The sequence below is a fragment of the Syngnathus acus genome, chromosome 10 (assembly GCF_901709675.1).
Source record: "Syngnathus acus chromosome 10, fSynAcu1.2, whole genome shotgun sequence".
Classification (NCBI taxonomy): Eukaryota; Metazoa; Chordata; class Actinopteri; order Syngnathiformes; family Syngnathidae; genus Syngnathus; species Syngnathus acus.
The window spans coordinates 8,220,245-8,238,829 of record NC_051095.1 but is presented as its reverse complement, the minus strand read 5'-3'; the positions used below and the strand labels follow the sequence as shown (position 1 = coordinate 8,238,829).

The 18,585-nt window shown below is 42.1% G+C and overlaps 2 protein-coding genes across 3 annotated transcripts; both read right to left on the bottom strand.

The window, feature by feature from the left end:
- Positions 1 to 1,123: 1,123 nt before the first annotated feature.
- On the bottom strand, positions 1,124 to 11,786 carry LOC119128833 (aryl-hydrocarbon-interacting protein-like 1). 2 transcript variants are annotated; one of them, XM_037261647.1, is made up of 8 exons: positions 11,503 to 11,786; positions 10,485 to 10,664; positions 10,007 to 10,195; positions 4,116 to 4,292; positions 3,688 to 3,829; positions 3,097 to 3,545; positions 2,758 to 2,899; positions 1,124 to 2,331 (listed from the first exon to the last, which is right to left on the bottom strand). In XM_037261647.1, exons 1-8 carry the CDS (start codon positions 11,596 to 11,598, stop codon positions 1,892 to 1,894), a joined length of 1,815 nt encoding a protein of 604 aa, XP_037117542.1. In that variant the 5' UTR covers positions 11,599 to 11,786; the 3' UTR covers positions 1,124 to 1,891. The 2 variants fall into 2 exon arrangements, with proteins under 2 accessions (XP_037117542.1, XP_037117541.1); XM_037261646.1 differs by having other exon boundaries at positions 2,758 to 2,902; positions 11,503 to 11,785.
- A 743-nt stretch (positions 11,787 to 12,529) lies between these two features.
- taf7 (TAF7 RNA polymerase II, TATA box binding protein (TBP)-associated factor) lies at positions 12,530 to 18,441 on the bottom strand. The gene is made up of 12 exons (XM_037262295.1): positions 18,246 to 18,441; positions 17,485 to 17,561; positions 17,330 to 17,408; positions 17,124 to 17,257; positions 16,806 to 16,926; positions 16,663 to 16,721; positions 16,227 to 16,299; positions 15,682 to 15,795; positions 14,964 to 15,149; positions 13,913 to 14,025; positions 13,008 to 13,067; positions 12,530 to 12,800 (listed from the first exon to the last, which is right to left on the bottom strand). Exons 1-12 carry the CDS (start codon positions 18,262 to 18,264, stop codon positions 12,756 to 12,758), a joined length of 1,080 nt encoding a protein of 359 aa, XP_037118190.1. The 5' UTR covers positions 18,265 to 18,441; the 3' UTR covers positions 12,530 to 12,755.
- Positions 18,442 to 18,585: the final 144 nt, after the last annotated feature.

Here is an 18,585-nt window from a genome sequence, read left to right as displayed (position 1 = left end):
AACATTTTATATAAAAGAAATATTCATCTTTTGTATGAAATCCCACTTAATTCTCATGAGACTTTACATATATACACACACACACACACACACACACACACACACACACACACACACACACACAGACACACAAACAAGGATGCCCACTACAAAAATGGAACCAACACGCTACACAAAATCTGGTGATGAAAACAAAAACCAAATAGCATTTTTTTTTGCCATAATACTGCTGGTAGAACACATTATTTTCATTAACATTAATTGAAAACCATTACTGCTATTTCTCATGCAATGACTCATTTAGGAAAAGCACAGTTTGTTTTGGAAATCTTGCAAAATTATAGTGACAATATGCATACATACTGCATACACTCGTCATTATATTCTGCCTCATGTCTGTTGTTGTGAGTCCAAATTGAATCAGTCAATCACCTGTTCTACCTTAACACACTAGTTTACACTAACAATGTGTTTCAATTGTTACATCACCATGGATTTACCTCATTAATCATTTCAATGTATTTGTTTAATGGGTTTGACAATGTTTTGGGAGTGTGTACAGACACTTTGTACTGTAAAGAAAAGCACCGGTTTACTGGATGCTTTCTACTCTTTGAGTACAGAAATAAAACGTTTCTATTTGCCTTCCTGTGTGTGTCCTATTTATAACCCTAACCCTAGTATCTTAAAATAACCTGTAAGCCATTTATTATAGTATTACAACAATTACAGCTAGTTTAATTACTGCTACCCTAACCCTAATCCTAGTTTGAAATCCTAACCCTAATTCAAGACCCTAGTTCGAAATCCTAACCCTAATTCAAAACCCTAGTTCAAAGCCCTAACCCAATTGTTAAACTTTAACCCTAGTTTGAAACCCTAACCCTGATTTGCAACCCTACTTCAAACCCTAACCCTACTTTAAAACCTGAGCCAAGTTTGAAACCCTACTTAAAAACCCTAACCCTAGTGAGAAACCCTAACCCTAGTTTGAAACCCTAATATGGAACCATACTTTGAAACCTTAAATCTAGTGTGAAACCCTAACCCTAGTTTGAAACTCATCCTAAATTGAAACCCTAACCCAAATTTGAAACCCTACTTCAAAACCCTAAAACTAATGTGAAACCCTAACCCTAGTTTGAAACCCTAATATGGAACCATACTTTGAAACCTTAAATCTAGTGTGAAACCCTAACCCTAGTTTGAAACTCATCCTAAATTGAAACCCTAACCCAAATTTGAAACCTTACTTCAAAACCCTAATCCTACTTTGGAAGCCTGACCCAAATTTCAAAGCCTACTTCAAAAACCTGCATGAAACCCTAACCCAAATTTGAAACCCTACTTCAAAACCCTAACCCTGGGGCGAAATCCTAACCCTAGTGTGAAACTCTAATTTGAAACCCTACTTCGAAACACTAACCCTAGTTCGAAACCCTACTTCAAAACCCTAGACTTACTGTGAAATCCTAACCCTAGTTTTTGCCATTTTAGGGATATATCATCAAACAAATGGGAATATCAGACAAGCATAACCCAAGTAAACAGAAAATGCAGTTTTTGAATGCTGATTTTATTTATTCAGGGGGAAAAGCTATTCAAAATTGACCTGGCCCTGTGTGAAAAAGTACTTGAACTCTTCATTCATGTATGTGTGTGCATGTGAGTGTGTGAGCAGGAGGATAACTTCACAGAGCTTCATAAGTACAAGTTTTGCTCTTTGTGTTTAGCTTTAGATTAGGTCGTGGCTAAATCAATACTTTCTCCATGTGTAGTTTCTGTTTTATTGCTCCCTGTTTCCTCTTCTGATTGACTGACACGCCTTTCCTGTTGGACGCTTTTGTTCCACCACTCTTGGTTGGCGTTTGACCATCTCAGTGCTTTTATCTCAAGCCAATCTCCCGCTGGCTACGCTATCGCTAACAGCAGCGGTTGTGGTCAGAGTGCAGCTGTCTTCATCAGGACCGCCGTTATCTTCCGTAACCTCGGCGCTCGCGGTGTTTTCATTGTCGGATTCCTCTTCCTTCTTGGTTTGACAGCTTTGGTTGATGTCGTCCGCTTGCTCCTCGCTATCGCCACTACCCCTCGTGACGCTCTTCTGTCGGGCCTGTCCAGGCCCCCACTTCTCACGTGTGGCGTCCCAGTACGTCTTGTTCTGTTGAGCGTGCATGCTGCGGAGGTTCTCACCCAGCTTCTTCAGCTCCTGGCGGACAAACGGCTTGAACTGGGAGTCCAGCTTCTCCACGGCGGCCAGGTCCCGCCGAGCTTCCTCGTTGTTGCACAAGGCGGCGTGCGCCCGAGCGCGTTGATAGAGCGCCTTGAAATGACCTGAAGAGAAGATGGATGAGGACAAATTAGTCAGCGACTGATGATTGACAGAACAGAAAAACTTCATGTTTGTATGGGGAAGTGTTAAAAGGATTTTATTTTATTTTCAGGGGATATAAACACCATCTTTTTTTTCCAAAAGTAAGAACATTTTGACGTGACCCCAAATAGAAATAGTTTTTTAATGCGATGCCCTCCAGTGGTTGTCAATGCAGGCACGAGTGACACATCTTGTAAACAGCGAGATCAAGCGTTGCAGCTGCATGAAAGCAAACACGTCGCTGCGGGCTGACTAAGAAATTGTCATGATTCGACTCCAAAAAGTGTGTCAGAAGGCAACTACGGATTTATTTAAAAAAAATAATAATAATTTAATTTCTACACCACGACTGTGCGCCCCGACACAAACATCATCTTTGATATTACCTTGATGGCTTTCCAGCAGCTTGTCATTGAGCTGCACCACTTGCTGGTAGTGTTGGAGCTCCAGCATGCACTGGCTCAGGTTGAGAGTGAGAGGCAGGCGCACTTTCTCCAAAGATTCCCAGTCTTCGTCACCTCGATGCACCTGCTGAGAACATTGGACCAAGAGGAAATTATCAGGAAAGAGGTGAAATTAAAGTAAAAAACAGCTGCGCTGGATTTCGGATGAGATTGGATGGCATGCTTGGCGTTACAAAATGAGTAAGAGCAGGAGAACGAGGGCCTAATTGACAGAAAGGTTGCTGGTGGGAAGTAAATTGGGAGTCTTACTGTCACACCAACCTTATTTTGAAGGAAGTCCACATAATCTAAGGCCTCCTTGAACTTTGAAGCTGCTTCTTGGAAATCTTTTTCTTTCATCAGAACCTTTCCTTGCTCCTGCAGCAGCATCACCAGACGTAACATCTGCTGCCAGTCCTTCCCCTCCGTCTTATCATCTCTGTCGTCCTTCCCGCCTTCATCTCCATCCTGAGCGTCCTTATTCTCTTCTTCCTCATCCACCTTTTCCTCCTCCTCTTTTTCGTCTTTGGCTTCTAGCTTGTTCCAGTAGACGTCCTTCTCCTCCCAGTACTTTTCCTTCATGCACTCCGACAAGGCCTTGAGCTCTCGGTGGACCAGTGAGGCCAGCGTGGGGTCCAGGTGGGCTACCATGTTGAAATCGCGGCGTGCTTCCTTCTCGTTCCACACGGCCGCGTGGGCCTTGGCTCGCTTATAATAACCTTTCACGCAGTCTGCAAATATGAAAGGCGACCTGGTTGATAGTGAATCAAATACAATTATTTCTACATTTTTATGAACGTGGCAAAAAGGTCACAAACAATTGCTTGCCGGTTTGATGTTTGATAACGCGACGGTAGCTTGTGCATCACCCACCTTTGTGTTTGTCCAGCAGCTCATTGATGTGCTCGATCACCTGGTAGTACTCGTGCAGCTCCAGCATACACTGGCAGTAGTTCAACTCCAGGGGGATGATCATACGCGCCAAGTTCATGTAATCCACGTCACCCGGCATCTCCTGCATGCACGCGTGGAAGAAACGAAAATGAGATATTTTGATATGATATGAGCATAACACTGATAGAATGCTTCCTGTAAGGCGGAGCTTGTGCATCCATCAAAGCTGCGCTTCCATACATGATCACCTTTTTTCCCCGTTTGCAATCCAATCAATCAATCCAGCGTCAAGGGGAAATACAGGGATGGGATCAAGTCACTCGTGCAAATAACAAGGGAGTCATTTTGTCGAGTCAAGTCCATCTGGAGTGGCCATCCCGTCGGGTCGCCATAATGCTGTCTCTCACCCTGGACTGGACCGTTTTAAGCAGCAGCACGGCCTCCTTGTACTCGCTGGCCGCTTCCCGGAACTGCCGCTGCTTGACCATGGCGTTGCCCCTCATGTGGAGGAGGGGAACCGTGCTCAGCTTCTCATCCTTCTCCATCATCCACGACTCTCTGTGGTAGGACATGGGATCGCCCACCTGGAAAGGTCAGAGGCATTGATGGATCTTGGATTATATTGTAAAATTCCCCACTCATTCATAAATCGGGAAGGGGCCAACCGTGAAAAAACACTTTGATTCTTAGTTGAGTGCTATTGTCATTTCAATTGTAACATTTTAAAATAGATAGCTAATGCTGTTTGTTTTCTCCTCTGTGTGCTGATAGGTGCTGTTCTCTAGGTATGGCATCAAGCAAGATGTATTTTTTCTCCCAGATGAAGAAACCGCTGGATAAAACTGCAGGAGCGAATGCAAGATAATGCTAAATAGAAACACACAATTGTCTGCTCCAACATGATAAGCATTGTCAAACTTTTGTTTGGATGTTGCTGTTGTTGGACCCCCTGGTGGGTTTACTTCAAAGCACATTGTTTGCAGGAGGTGGGTTGTTGGTGGGGGGGCTTCACTTTTTGTCACCGCTGTCAATGATTGTTGAGGAACATCGTGTCTTGTGTGCCGTCGTGAGTACGCTGGCTGATGTCTAAGTCTCATCATTAGGTACACGTTGCTTGCACATTAAATATTGCTGGGTTGTTTTCCTAACCCACTCAATGGTGAACTGTGGATTTTGGGCTGAAAAAAGAACCCAATTTGGATCAAAAAGGGAATGATTCAATACTTTGGTTATTTTTTTACCCGTTTTACCCCTGGTCAAATCCTTAACCCCCACTCGGATCAGTGAGGGAACGAATCCTGACTTTCCCGTTCGCGAACGAGTTAATGGGTGAACTGGCTTCCTTCCCGCGCATCAACGGATCAGTCACTGAACGTGTTGCGTCTCCTGGCGTGAACTATGTAAGCCAGAATGTAGATTTACGATTTGCCAAGGAAAGAAAGAACCACTCACTGATACACCACTTCTTTTATGCACGTTTTCTCCAAGCTAACGGCTAACTTTATTGCATGAAGGGATGCGCCGTTATGCAACAGCTGGGAGATTATGCTTCTCTTTGGGTAATCTTGATTTTATAACATTTATAGTAGTTTTTAAATAACGTGCATGCATATATACGCCTAAATATTGTTATCCAATATATCTACTGCAATTTCACATTAGATTGCTGGTTTGAAATTTACTTTTAATATTTTATTATTTTCAAATAAACATTTATGTTAAAACTTGTCTGGTGTTTTATTCCTTGTTTTTTTATTCGCCAATTAAAACATAAAAATCAGGTTAACTGCTTTATATGACAATATGTGTAGGTACACCTCATGGGCACTTCAATAGGTACACTACACGAGGTAAAAAAATAAATAAATAAAGGGTTAATTGCACAATAAAAGCACATCTATGTATATTCTCGCTCATACCTAGGATCGAACCAAGCTCTTACCGAGCAAGAGCGCGTGTCATTATCCAGTAGGCTATGTCGACCTGGAAGCCTGTGGTCGTCCGCACTGTTTTGTACTAATGATGTGCATTCTAGTTACGTGAACTGAATCTTTAGAATCGGGTCACTCAAAATATTTGTTCAAAAGAATCGTTCACCGAATCGTTCACTACACTTTCTTATTTATTTATTCTTTTTTCTTTTTTTTACCTCGTGTAGTGTACCTATTGTAGTGTCCACGAGGTGTACCTAATCACAGGCTACTTCAATAGGGAAAAAGCTTAAGTGAAAGTGAAAAGTGCCACACCCGCCCTCACCCCCACCTCCTGATTGGCTGTTTGATCTGTGACGTCACTTGGACACTCCATTAGGTACACCGCCATTTTCAAGTGTACCTAATAACAGGCCACTTTATTAGGGAAATATGGTCAAAGGTCACAGGTGTCAAGCTCTAGTCCTCGGGGCCGCGTTCCAATATGTTTTCCAAGTCACCCTCGTTAAGTGCACCTGCGTGAAAAGTTTTTGGTCACTTTCACGTTCCGCAGGAGCTAAAACTTTTCACGCAGGTGCACTTAACGAGGGAATCACACGGACACTCCATTAGGTACACCGCCATTTTCAAGTGTACCTAATAACAGGCCACTTTATTAGGGAAATATGGTCAAAGGTCACAGGTGTCAAGCTCTAGTCCTCGGGGCCGCGTTCCAATATGTTTTCCAAGTCACCCTCGTTAAGTGCACCTGCGTGAAAAGTTTTTGGTCACTTTCACGTTCCGCAGGAGCTAAAACTTTTCACGCAGGTGCACTTAACGAGGGAATCACACGGACACTCCATTAGGTACACCGCCATTTTCAAGTGTACCTAATAACAGGCCACTTTATTAGGGAAATATCATGGTCAAAGGTCACAGGTGTCAAGCTCTAGTCCTCGGGGCCGCGTTCCAATATGTTTTCCAAGTCACCCTCGTTAAGTGCACCTGCGTGAAAGGTTTTTGGTCACTTTCACGTTCCGCAGGAGCTATAACTTTTCACGCAGGTGCACTTAATGAGGGAATCACACGGACACTCCATTAGGTACACCGCCATTTTCAAGTGTACCTAATAACAGGCCACTTTATTAGGGAAATATGGTCAAAGGTCACAGGTGTCAAGCTCTAGTCCTCGGGGCCGCGTTCCAATATGTTTTCCAAGTCACCCTCGTTAAGTGCACCTGTGTGAAAAGTTTTTGGTCACTTTCACGTTCCGCAGGAGCTAAAACTTTTCACGCAGGTGCACTTAACGAGGGAATCACACGGACACTCCATTAGGTACACCGCCATTTTCAAGTGTACCTAATAACAGGCCACTTTATTAGGGAAATATGGTCAAAGGTCACAGGGGTCAAGCTCTAGTCCTCGGGGCCGCATTCCAACATGTTTTCCAAGATTCCCTCGTTAAGTCCACCTGCGTGAAACGTTTTTGGTCATTTTCACGTTCTGCAGGAGCTAAAACTTTTCACGCAGGTGCACTTAACGAGGGAATCACACGGACTCTCTACCCTATGGAACCCTCGCTTATGTTACATGGAATATATATGGTTTTATGGAGCAGCTCACAAGCAAATAGTTATCATGGTTATATGGGGCAGCACACGAGCAACTGTGTTGCAAATTTTTCTATGACAAAATATTTTAGGTCTTACTGGGATTTGAACCCAGGTTGCTGGGGTGAGAGTCCGGAGCACTAACTACTACACTATGGAACCCTCGCTCACATTGCATGGAATCTATATGGTTTTATGGAGCAGCTCACAAGCAAGTAGTTGTAATTGTTATAAGGGGAAGCACGCGAGCAACTGTGTTGCAAATTTTTCCATGATAAAATATTTTAAGACTCACTGGGATTTGAACCCAGGATGCTGGGGTGAGAGTCCAGAGTAATAATCACTACACTATGGAACCCTCGCTTCCGTTTCATGGAATATATATGGTTTTATGGAGCAGCTCACAAGCAAATAGCTAATATGGTTATTTGGGGCAGCACACGAGCAACTGTGTTGCAAATCTTTCTATGATAAAATATTTAAAGACTCATTGGGATGTGAACCCAGGTCGCTGGGGTAAGAGTCCAGAGCACTAACCACTACACTATGGAAGCCTCGTTCACATTGCATTGAATATATATTGTTTTATGGACCCTAGCTCTAACTCTAAACCGAGATCTAACCCTAACCCTAACCCGAGCTCTTACCCTAACCCTAGCTGTAACCCTAACCCTAACCCTAGCTCTAACCCTAACCCTAACCTTAACCCTAGCTCTAACCCTAACCCTAGCTCTAACCCTAACCCTAGCTCTAACCCTAACCCTAGCACTAACCCTAACCCTATCTCTAACCCTAGCTCTAACCCTAGCCTTAACCCCAAACCCTAGCTCTAACCCTAGCTCTAACCCTAGCTCTCACTAACCCTAGCCCTAACCCTAACCCGAGCTCTTACCCTAACCCTAGCTCTAACCCTAACCCTAACCCTAGCTCTAACCCTAACCCTAACCTTAACCCTAGCTCTAACCCTAACCCTAACCCTAACCCTAACCCTAACCCTAACCCTAACCCTTAACCCCTAACCCTAACCCTAGCTCTAACCCTAACCCTAGCTCTAACCCTAACCCTAGCTCTCACTAACCCTAGCCCTAACCCTAGTTCTAACCCTAACCCTAGTTCTAACCCTAGCTATAACCCTAACCCTACCTCTAACCCTAACCCTAGCTCTAACCCTAACCTTAGCACTAACCCTAACCCTAGCTCTAACCCTAACCCTAGCTCTAACCCTAGCTCTCACTAACCCTAGCCCTAACCCTAACCCGAGCTCTTATCCTAACCCTAGCTCTAACCCTAACCCTAACCCTAACCCTAACCCTAGCTCTAACCCTAACCCTAACCTTAACCCTAGCTCTAACCCTAACCCTAGCTCTAACCCTAACCCTATCTTTAACCCTAGCTCTAACCCTAGCCTTAACCCCTAACCCTAACCCTAGCTCTAACCCTAACCCTAGCTCTAACCCTAACCCTAGCTCTCACTAACCCTAGCCCTAACCCTAGTTCTAACCCTAACCCTAGTTCTAACCCTAGCTATAACCCTAACCCTACATCTAACCCTAACCCTAGCTCTAACCCTAACCTTAGCACTAACCCTAACCCTAGCTGTAACCCTAACCTTAGCACTAACCCTAACCCTAGCTCTAACCCTAACCCTAGCTCTAACCCTAAACCTAGCTCAAACCCCAGCTCAAACCCTAGCTCTAACCCTAGCTCTAACACTAACCCTAACCCTAGCTCTAAGCCCTAACCCTAGCTCTAACCCTAGCACTATTTCCAGCCCTAGCCCTAAGTTTTATGGAGCAGCTCACAAGCAAATAGTTATAAAGGTTATACGGGGCAGCACACGAGCAACTGTGTTGCAAATTCTTCTATGATAAAATATTTAAAGACTCATTGGGATGTGAACCCAGGTTGCTGGGGTAAGAGTCCAGAGAACTAACCACTACACTATGGAACCCTCGCTCACATTGCATGGAATATTAATGATTTTATGGAGCACATCACAAGCAAATAGAAAAACTGATGTGTAATCACAACTTCTAAGATGTCATTGTAAATTCTTTATAAATCAATAAATGAATGAATGAATAAATAAATGAATAAATAAATAAATAAATAAATAAATAAATAAATAAATAAATAAATAAATAAATAAATAAATAAATAAATAAATAAATAAATGAATGAATGAATGAATGAATGAATGAATAAATAAATAATAGGTGTTTGCTTTTGGGTGACCATAAATGTATTTTCTGACACCCAACAAAGGTTGTAAAGACATGTACATTAATTTTCCCTGCAACGTCGCTGGCATTTTGAATTCTGAATTGCTCATTTAGTTACTCATTAGAAACTGAAGCACTTTAATAATATTGAAAGCACTTTCCTACTTGCACTTTAGACCCTGCTTTAATGGGAAGTGTGAATGATTGAATTATTTTCCAGTTGATATTTTTATGCTTATATTTTATTAGAATTTTTACTATTTCACTTCATTGAAATTGTTACTATTTTTTTTGTCAAAATGTGTTTACTATTTTGTTTTACTGTATTGATATTGTTACTGTTTTACTTTATCCATTGTGTTCTATTGGACTTAATGTAATTAAACCACTGGATTCATAAATTCATAAATTAAATATATTAAACTATATTAAATAAATTATTGTAAATTCATTTGATTTCACTCCCCATTTATTCTTTATCTATGTATGTTATCTGTTTTTTTTTTTTTTTCAGTAGAGATGCGTTGTGTGTTTTCCTGTCATGAATTTTTCTTACCTGTAGCAGCTCCATGATGAAGATAAGCGACTGCGGCGTTCTCATGAGCTCATCCAGCTCCGGGAAGCCAGTGGAGTGATAGTGGAAGAGGTTCCCCATGCCGCACATGTGCCTCTGGCCCTCCAGGGGGTCTTTGCCTTGAGCAATCAGCCGCATCCCCTTTGACACAATGGGGTACAAACCTGTGTGCTGCGCGGAAACAAAAAGATAATTCAGTCAGTGCGGCGCTCCAGGAAAAACAATACTGCCGCTTCCATGAGGTGATGCGGCGTGCAGGGGCTATCCATTGGCTCTATCTATTGTGTTGAAGTGAGTTGAGGAGTCTCATTCTGACTCAAGTAGTGCTTTGCTGCTATCTTGTGGCCTTTGTAGTCAATAAAAACCTTTTGCCGGGTTGATTACTTGCAGATTGGTGGGCAGGCCTTGGTCCCTATCCCTGCTGCCAATCGTGGGCTTCGTACTGTGTTATCCAACTTACAACGGCATCACACCAGAACTCAGCCACCTCTCCGACCCGCATGGATGTGAGCAGCGTCTCCCACACCTCCAACTTGAACATCTTGCCCACAAAGATCTCTGCAGGCCGGCTGGCCAGTCGACTGTCATCCACCACTGTACGCTCAAAGTTGTCCAGCAGTGTCTGGAAATGGAAAACCAGCTGCAAACACACACACACAAAATCACAATTACGCTTAATCGTCACATTTTTAACCATACATTGATGATTATGGTGATGTCATATATGTAAGTTATGTAGATGCACAAGAGGGGATATCCATGCTGGTACTGTCATAAAAAAGGTTTGTCAGTGTATCCGGGCTTTGCTACTAAAAAAAAAACACACGCACACACTCAGACAAACATAGAGCCGCTGCCATCAAACATGTAGCAATTTGCTTGACCAACTGTTTGCGTGTGTGTGTGTGTGTCTGTGCCAAATACCAAACAATTCCCTCATGTTGAGAATAATTCAACACCATCTAATTAACGGCAAATAAATGGGACACAGCACAATAACACAAAGCTGTGGTTCTCAAACTGGGGTCATTGGACATTGTGAGGGTCTGTGAGTCAAAATTTAGAGGTCCATTATAATGTCTTTTTTTAAGTGCACATTCATATCTATATGGAGACTGACACAATAGAACACTCTCGACTTTAGCTTTGGTTCACACCAAAATTTCATTCAACTACTACAAATGGATATATTTCATCAAACATTATTCTTTCACCTACAGTACTTTAAACGAGACGCATTTATTTTTGTGCTGTTGCTGTGATGCTTTAACACACGTTGACGCGAAAGCCCTGGCTAATAGGAAAAGTAGTAATGGTGCCCAAAAAAGTATACGTATTAAATTACAAACAGATCATGAAGATTTATGTAGGTAGTTAAATTTCATTTAATGTGAGGATTATGTGGACATACCGGAAAAAACCCTGAACCAAATTTGAGAACACCCAATATAAAATGGGTCACGTCGTGTGACCAGTACCTTGGTCCCAGGTGGGAAGTGAGGCAGCGGGCCAGTTCCTCCAGCTAGAATCTTCTTCTTCACGCCGGGATGCTTGAGGAGGTACGTTTCCTCCATGGTGCTGCTGCTTCTTTCTTCTTCTTGGCCCTGAGATGAGAGAGGCGCCTGGTCGCTTGCTCTCTGACAGATGGCGGGATTAGGTTGAGACGGGCGATCTGGCCACTTTAATCTGAGGAGCTAATCCCTGGCTGGCTGCTACAATTGGCGGGTACATCCCTGCAGGAAGGGGCCGGAGTAAGAGAAAAAATGAATTCGGGTGACCTCCACAAAGCCAGAGATCCTTCGAGAAAGGAACGTAATCCCAATGAAGGGAAAGGAACAGGCCACAACACACGTGCTGGCTTTCGTCACTCAAAGCACTAAAATATTTTGGATAGTCTTTCGTAAAATGTGCAATGTTGGTAACATGCTTAATCTCATAATATAACAACTATAGTCAAATCAAAAACATCGTTAAAAAATTGCATCCTATATTTTGCCATGTTTTAAATATTAATTCTCCCAAAACAGGACCAAGATCCCTATTGAGAGGCAATTTTCAATGTTTTTTTTTTTATTGTTGATATAATAAAACGTTCTCATTATAACTTTTTTCTTTAAATATGACCAATATCATAAAAACTACAACTTTTTTTTCTCATAAAAAAAGTATTCTTGTAAAATGCACAACTTCTATTGTAAAACCCTTTTCTCATAAAATTACATAAATAATTAAACTTGGAGTAAAACCTGCTAACCTATAAAAATTAACCTTCATGTTTTTATTTGGTTAGTGAAAGACCTTTGGGAGGAAACATAAGGAATATATTTGCACAGTGATTCAACTCACCTTGAATTAATTCCAAATAATGGGGGTAAAAAAACAATTTGCCAGAGTTTATAAATGGTAAAAAGGCCAAATAAACTTCCTGCGTGAATGCGTGCGTAACAGGAAGCCATCACAACGGCATTGACTAGATAAACAAAACAAAAACAACACATATATCAGTCTCTGTTTGAACAAAACACTTTAATGAGACGGCTCCAAACAACGTGATTTGAGCTAATATGCAAATTGCCGTGCTCTCTGAGGGCTGGGTAAAAATATCTAACTAAAAAGGAATGACACAGCAAGTCTGTCTGTCAAGGCTCACATCTTCCTCCTCCTCCTGGTTCTCTTCATCATTCACTTTCACGTATGGTGCTGAGGATGCCATGAGGGCGCCCCCTGGTGCTCACTTCTCGATCAGCGAGTCCAGCTGCTCCTGAAGCGAGGCCAACTGTCGGAGCAGCACAAACAGGAGAGGCTTTCATGTCATAACCAAAGACATCATTGAGTAAAAATGACTTCTCTGAAATGTTGCCGTCCACTCGAAAAAGCCTATTGATGCCAAGGAGGTGTCGACTCACGTCAACATAGTTCCTTGGCACCAAGGGGAAAGCACTGAATGGCATTTTCTAGTCATTTGACAGCATGGCAGCCTTACCTGCTCCATCTCGCGCTCCTCCTGCTGAATAATCTCATCCAAACATGCTTGGAATCGGTTCTGGGAGGAGAGAAATGGGACATTTGTTTGGAATTGCCATCTTGCACCTCCTTTGATTTTGATGGCTTCAAACGTGCGTGTGCCTATGTGTGCGCGTGTGTCTGTGTGCGTACGTGTGCATGCGTGACTATCTGCGCTCTGACAGAAAGGCCACAGGGAATGTCAGTCAGAGACGGCTGACCTTTTGGCGTGGCGACCGTGACGGTAACGATTGCAGACGGCGGCCCCAAAACGACGGACAGCGGGAGTGCTAAATGGCAGTCGTGTCTGCTCGCTGTCCCGCCAGCTCGAGCATCAGGTTGAATGCAATTTGTCCCAATTTGCAATTATAACCCAGACGTAATGATGCCAAAATGAATGACCCAGTAAGGTCCCACTGTCATTTTATTCATATTCTGACCTCATTCTGATAAAAAGTATCATTTATTTTGGGCCGTATATGAAAAAGTGAATCTTGTGAGTTTAATGTCATTCAATTTACTGGAATTTACTTAAAAATTATATTTTAATTAAAAAGATTCTCCTTACAATTTAAATTTTATTTTAATAAATAAATAAATTGCTCTAACAAAGATGTAATATAAAAGTGTCGTGATTTTATTTTTTTAAATTGGACTGATTATCGATTACAACTATTGAAAAACGTCATTAGAAGAAAATATCACTATTAAGTAAGGAACAATTCAAATGAGTGCTATAGACATGAGCAGAAAATAGCCTTCCCATGACTATATAATACACACTAGCACTAAAATCAATCAACTTTTATAATTAATTTCTGCCTCTGAGCTCTTGTTTTCCAAATCCTCTATTAATATATGTCGTGTCAGTGTGTATGGGCTCACTTTTAGGGCCTGGTTTTCCACTTTCATGATCAGCTCCTCCTGTTGCTTCTTGCGGGCTCGCGTTTCCTGAAGCTTGGCTTTGATGCCGCTGATCTGCACCTGGTATTCCATCACTGCAACGGCAGAAGGGCATTTAAGTCAAGTTAAAACAAAAAGTATACATATATCTTAAAAAAAAAAAGTATGTGTTGAAATAAATCCACTGTCATTCTCATCTTAATCATTGACTTCAGTATTCGTACGTAACTCTTCGGCCGATTCATTCTGCTTAAAATACGGCAAATATCAGTTACGTGTACTTTTGTGTTTCTGTCATTTAAACAAGGCTGTGTGTACTTGTGAGGGAGCCAAAGAAACCATGATGGTCATTTTCACACGGCTGACAGTCAGGGGCCGCTCGTCCTGGCTCGCCAGGATGTCACAAATTATGTTTAATGGGTACAACACATCCATTAAAAAAGGACCGCAAAGCACTCAAAGGACATCTAAATGATCCTGCACACAGAGCGGCCATTCAATTACTCTAAAGTGGCGGCCTGCTACCTCACCTCAATTAAAACTGCAGCTCCCTTCACAACTAAGCTGGTGACGTTGTTCCTACAGAGTGTCAGGACAGCACTGAGAAGTAACAATGAGAACTTTTCACCTGAATATATAAGGAAAATGAATTCTTCTAATATCATGACTTTTAACGTCATTACAAATTAACGCGACTACTCACAACCTTAGTCTTTGTTTATTCTACTCATATTCAAATACAATACAAATAATTATTCTTGTAGTAACTGAAATCTGTTTGATCACAACGGTGTAGTTGTTGTGCAAGGCTTGCGCGACCTGACAGTGTGAGTCCAAAATGGACTTCTGAGGAAAGGCTGGCGGCTAATATTGCTGACCCACAAATGTCTCGACCTGTGCTTCTCCAACTTACCGTAGCCATCCCTAGCTTAGCTTCAGGCTGATTAATAGCTCGGATATGACATCACATAAATTTGACACGACTTGTTCCAGACACCAAAATTGCTCTCGACAGAGAAAAGTCTTCTCTCACCTATTTGGTTGTTTGTATCCGACTCTCGTTGCACAGGGTCGGACTCGTCCAGCTTGTCTTGAACCAGGTCGTCCTCCGTGTCCACAATGTTCAGGTCCTCATCTTCGTGGCGGTCCACGTCGTCCTCCTCGTCTTCGCTGGAGCTGCTGATGTCGTTGAACATCTCCCGCAGTTCGTCACGCTGGGCTGGCCCGAGTAAAAACGTTATCGGTCGTTAACTGAGGTTGTCGAGTCGCACATTGAATTCTGTCCGTGTCAGCTGTTGTCAAGGTTATTATTCATGTCATATTGAAAATTATTTGGAACATCTGGCATTTCGGCTCATAATGAGCCTCAGATTGCTTTTAATCTGCTGGGCTGCTCCATTGGAATAGAATCTAATAGAATAGAAATCCTTTATTGTCATTTTTTTATGGTGCTGATGAAACAGATTTGGGGTGCAAATCCAAGTTTTGTGTTTTCAAAAATAAGACAAAACTTGACATTTAGTCTTCAAAAAGTAGATTATTGTAGGGCAAAGTAACATTGTACAGTTGTAACATTTGCATTATGCTTAAAGGCAGTTTATCATTGGATTTGCTCTCAGGTTGTCGACATCTGTGTTCTTCGTTAACGTTTGAAGCACATTTTTCAGAAAATGTTGCTACTATGCCAAACTGTACAACACATTTGAATTTTAGCCAAGCTGTTGTTATGTCTCTGTGTATATATGACTTACTTGATGATCCGTGACCCATCTTGTGTCCCGATGTGCCGGGTGACGAGTCCAGGTTGGCCAGTGAGCCATGCTGGTCGCCGTCCTTCATGTCGTCCTCTGCTATGACTTCCCATCCTGATCATCACAGGTCAAGGCCAACGCACCCCTTTGTGATTTCCCCAACAAGCAACCAACCTGGTTTGAATCTCAGCACTGGCCTACAATATGAAATTTGCAAGGAGCATGGAGCAGAATAACACCGAACTCATTGGGCCACATCCCACAGTGACCTTTGACCTTTAAACTATGTTACATTTTGATTAGCAGTATTAAGGTGTTGCTAGGTTAATTGCATTCAGTGTTTTATTTGTAAGAGTGGACGAAACTGATGACTGGCAAAAAAGTTTAGCCACCCCTGCAGTTGACAATGTTGACAATCTATCCGCTCACATGACCTGTTTTGTTTACGGTAGTTTTGCGCGGCCCGATGTCAGCTAAGACGTGATGCTGCGTGACATGACACAAAATCAATGTTGTCCTTGCCGTGTGCCACGGTGGAAGGATACGAACGCTGACAGCGTCGGCGTCTGTGCTCAGCAGCCGCTTCACCTCCTTTTCCACATCTGGAGATTCAATGTACTGCAAGGTAGAGAGAGACGGAGTGCGGGTTACAGCAGTTGGCCCGCTGCCAGTGAGAACATTAGCGATTAGAAAACAGAAGGCAGCCAAATCGATGCGACTCAACTCTGCACCTTCGGGAAGATTGATTCAAAGAGACGAGGTTGAAGCTCCTTCACTATGAAAAGAAGCGCGAGTGAAATTGCTTTTTTGTTTGTTTCTTTGCCTTCGGGACAAACAAAGATGGAGAGTTTTTATTTATATGTAAATCTAAGGCTCACTAGAGGTGCTGTTGGAAGAGAAAGCCAAAGGAGGAGATTGATGCTAAAAAGACTGATGAGAGGCGAGAAAAAAAATGGGAGGCGAAAAAAGAGTAGCGCAAACCTTCTTTTTTGCCGTTTTGCGAAATCTCCTCTTGCGTGTGTTCTTGAGGGGACAAGTGACTGGGGAGGAGAGGGGAGAAAGTCATTAATGCAGTGACGATTCTAATGTGTAGCATTTAAACGTGTGCACATTTGACTTCTTACTGCCGTGGTTCCAAATGAACTTCTTGTCCTTGTCTTTGTCCTTCTTCTTGGTCTTGGGATCGGTGCCAGTTGGCTCCTCTAAAGGAGGGTACAGGTCTCCATCTAGTGTACACACCAGCATCTAACCACACAAAGTAAAGATATAACACATTCCAATGACAAATAATTGGCAATAAAGGAAGTGCATATAATACACACGCAAAATGAAACCAGCATAAAAAGGAAAACACACCCACCATACTTTGTGATTTAACAGAATGACATAAAGGAGGGCTTTTTTTTTTAGTTCCTTAATACGATACTTTGGTGCTGCTCTACCTGGCAGACATCAGCTGTCTTATAAAAAGTCTTCTTGTCCACTGTTTTGAGAGACTCAATGATGCAGGGCAGATCCACCAGCTTGCATGCCAGAGGGACACGATCCACCCTCACGATGCCATGGCGACCATCAGCTGTGAATTCATATTTAATATTAAAAAAGAAATGGCTTCTAAAACTTTCAAATTCCTTAAGATGTAACTCACGGTGCAACTCAATGGTGAGTCTGTCCTTCATATTCATACTACTAGACTGGGCAATCCTCCTTACGGTAGATGCATACTCCTTGTAAAATTCAAAACGTTTGTAGAAATTAGTGCATTTTATAGATGAAGAAAATAAAAAACGTGCAGATGCTTACTGTTGGCAGCCGCAGAACGAACTGATTCTCCAACTCATATGGAGCGTCCTCCTTACTCTTGGAGCCAACTTTACCAGCTGGAAGGCCAAAAAGAACGTTAACTTGCATGTACGTAACCACAGCCCATCCAGAGTTTTTATTTCAATTACAACCACTATGCGGATCTTCTCATTCATGCAGGTCATTTCTTTCTCAGTGCATTGAATCGCTTGCAACTTGACAGCTTGCTTTGCTACTGCTGTTTAGGCATTCCGCCTCTTATCCGACTTGCTATAAACTGCAACGACTAGTTAAGCTTTACTTTGTTACAATTTACTGTAATACACCGTGGATTAACCTTGTGACTTAATTGTGCTGTACAAACAAACTCGCCTTGCCGAGTAATGCATAAACTATAATTTTACTAACTACTCTTTTGTACTGTGACATCAACAACTGCGACACTTTATCACAACTGCTGATATTTGATAACGTTACATAAGCAGAGTACGCTGCAAAAGTGACATACTACATTCACTAATACTATAATTAGACTAATGTAGCCCAAAAGGTTACAAATACGCGTTATTAAGGTAGTGCATTTTTTTCCTATTGTTATTACTAGTTTGTAGCCATTTATCTATGTAGCTGCCACCACCAAATACAATTGTAGTGAATATATTTTCATGTGCATGATGTTTATGTTTACATTGCTGAAGGGAAACTAGCCGGGATAACATTAGCATAGTAAGCTAATCAAATGAGATGGGCAATGGACCTACCTTTCTGTTTCGAGGTCATATTCGTTTTGGCAATTTCCACGACACCATAGAACAAGAAGATCGGAGACTACGACCCAAGCGTTCGAACTATAGAAAATGATATCGAGAGTGTTTTAAATCGGAGAGCAGTTTTACTAGCCGAACAAAATCATGTCGAAACCAATGGGGGGTCACGTGGTGCTTTCACGTGCTCATAGGAAAAGTAACAATCGTTACATTTACACTCATTCACACTTTTTGAAGACGAAATATTTTAACACTAAACTACTAATAGCAATACTTTATCAGTGCGGCGTTATAGATTATAATGTCATACTAAATGTCCGTATACTTTATTTAA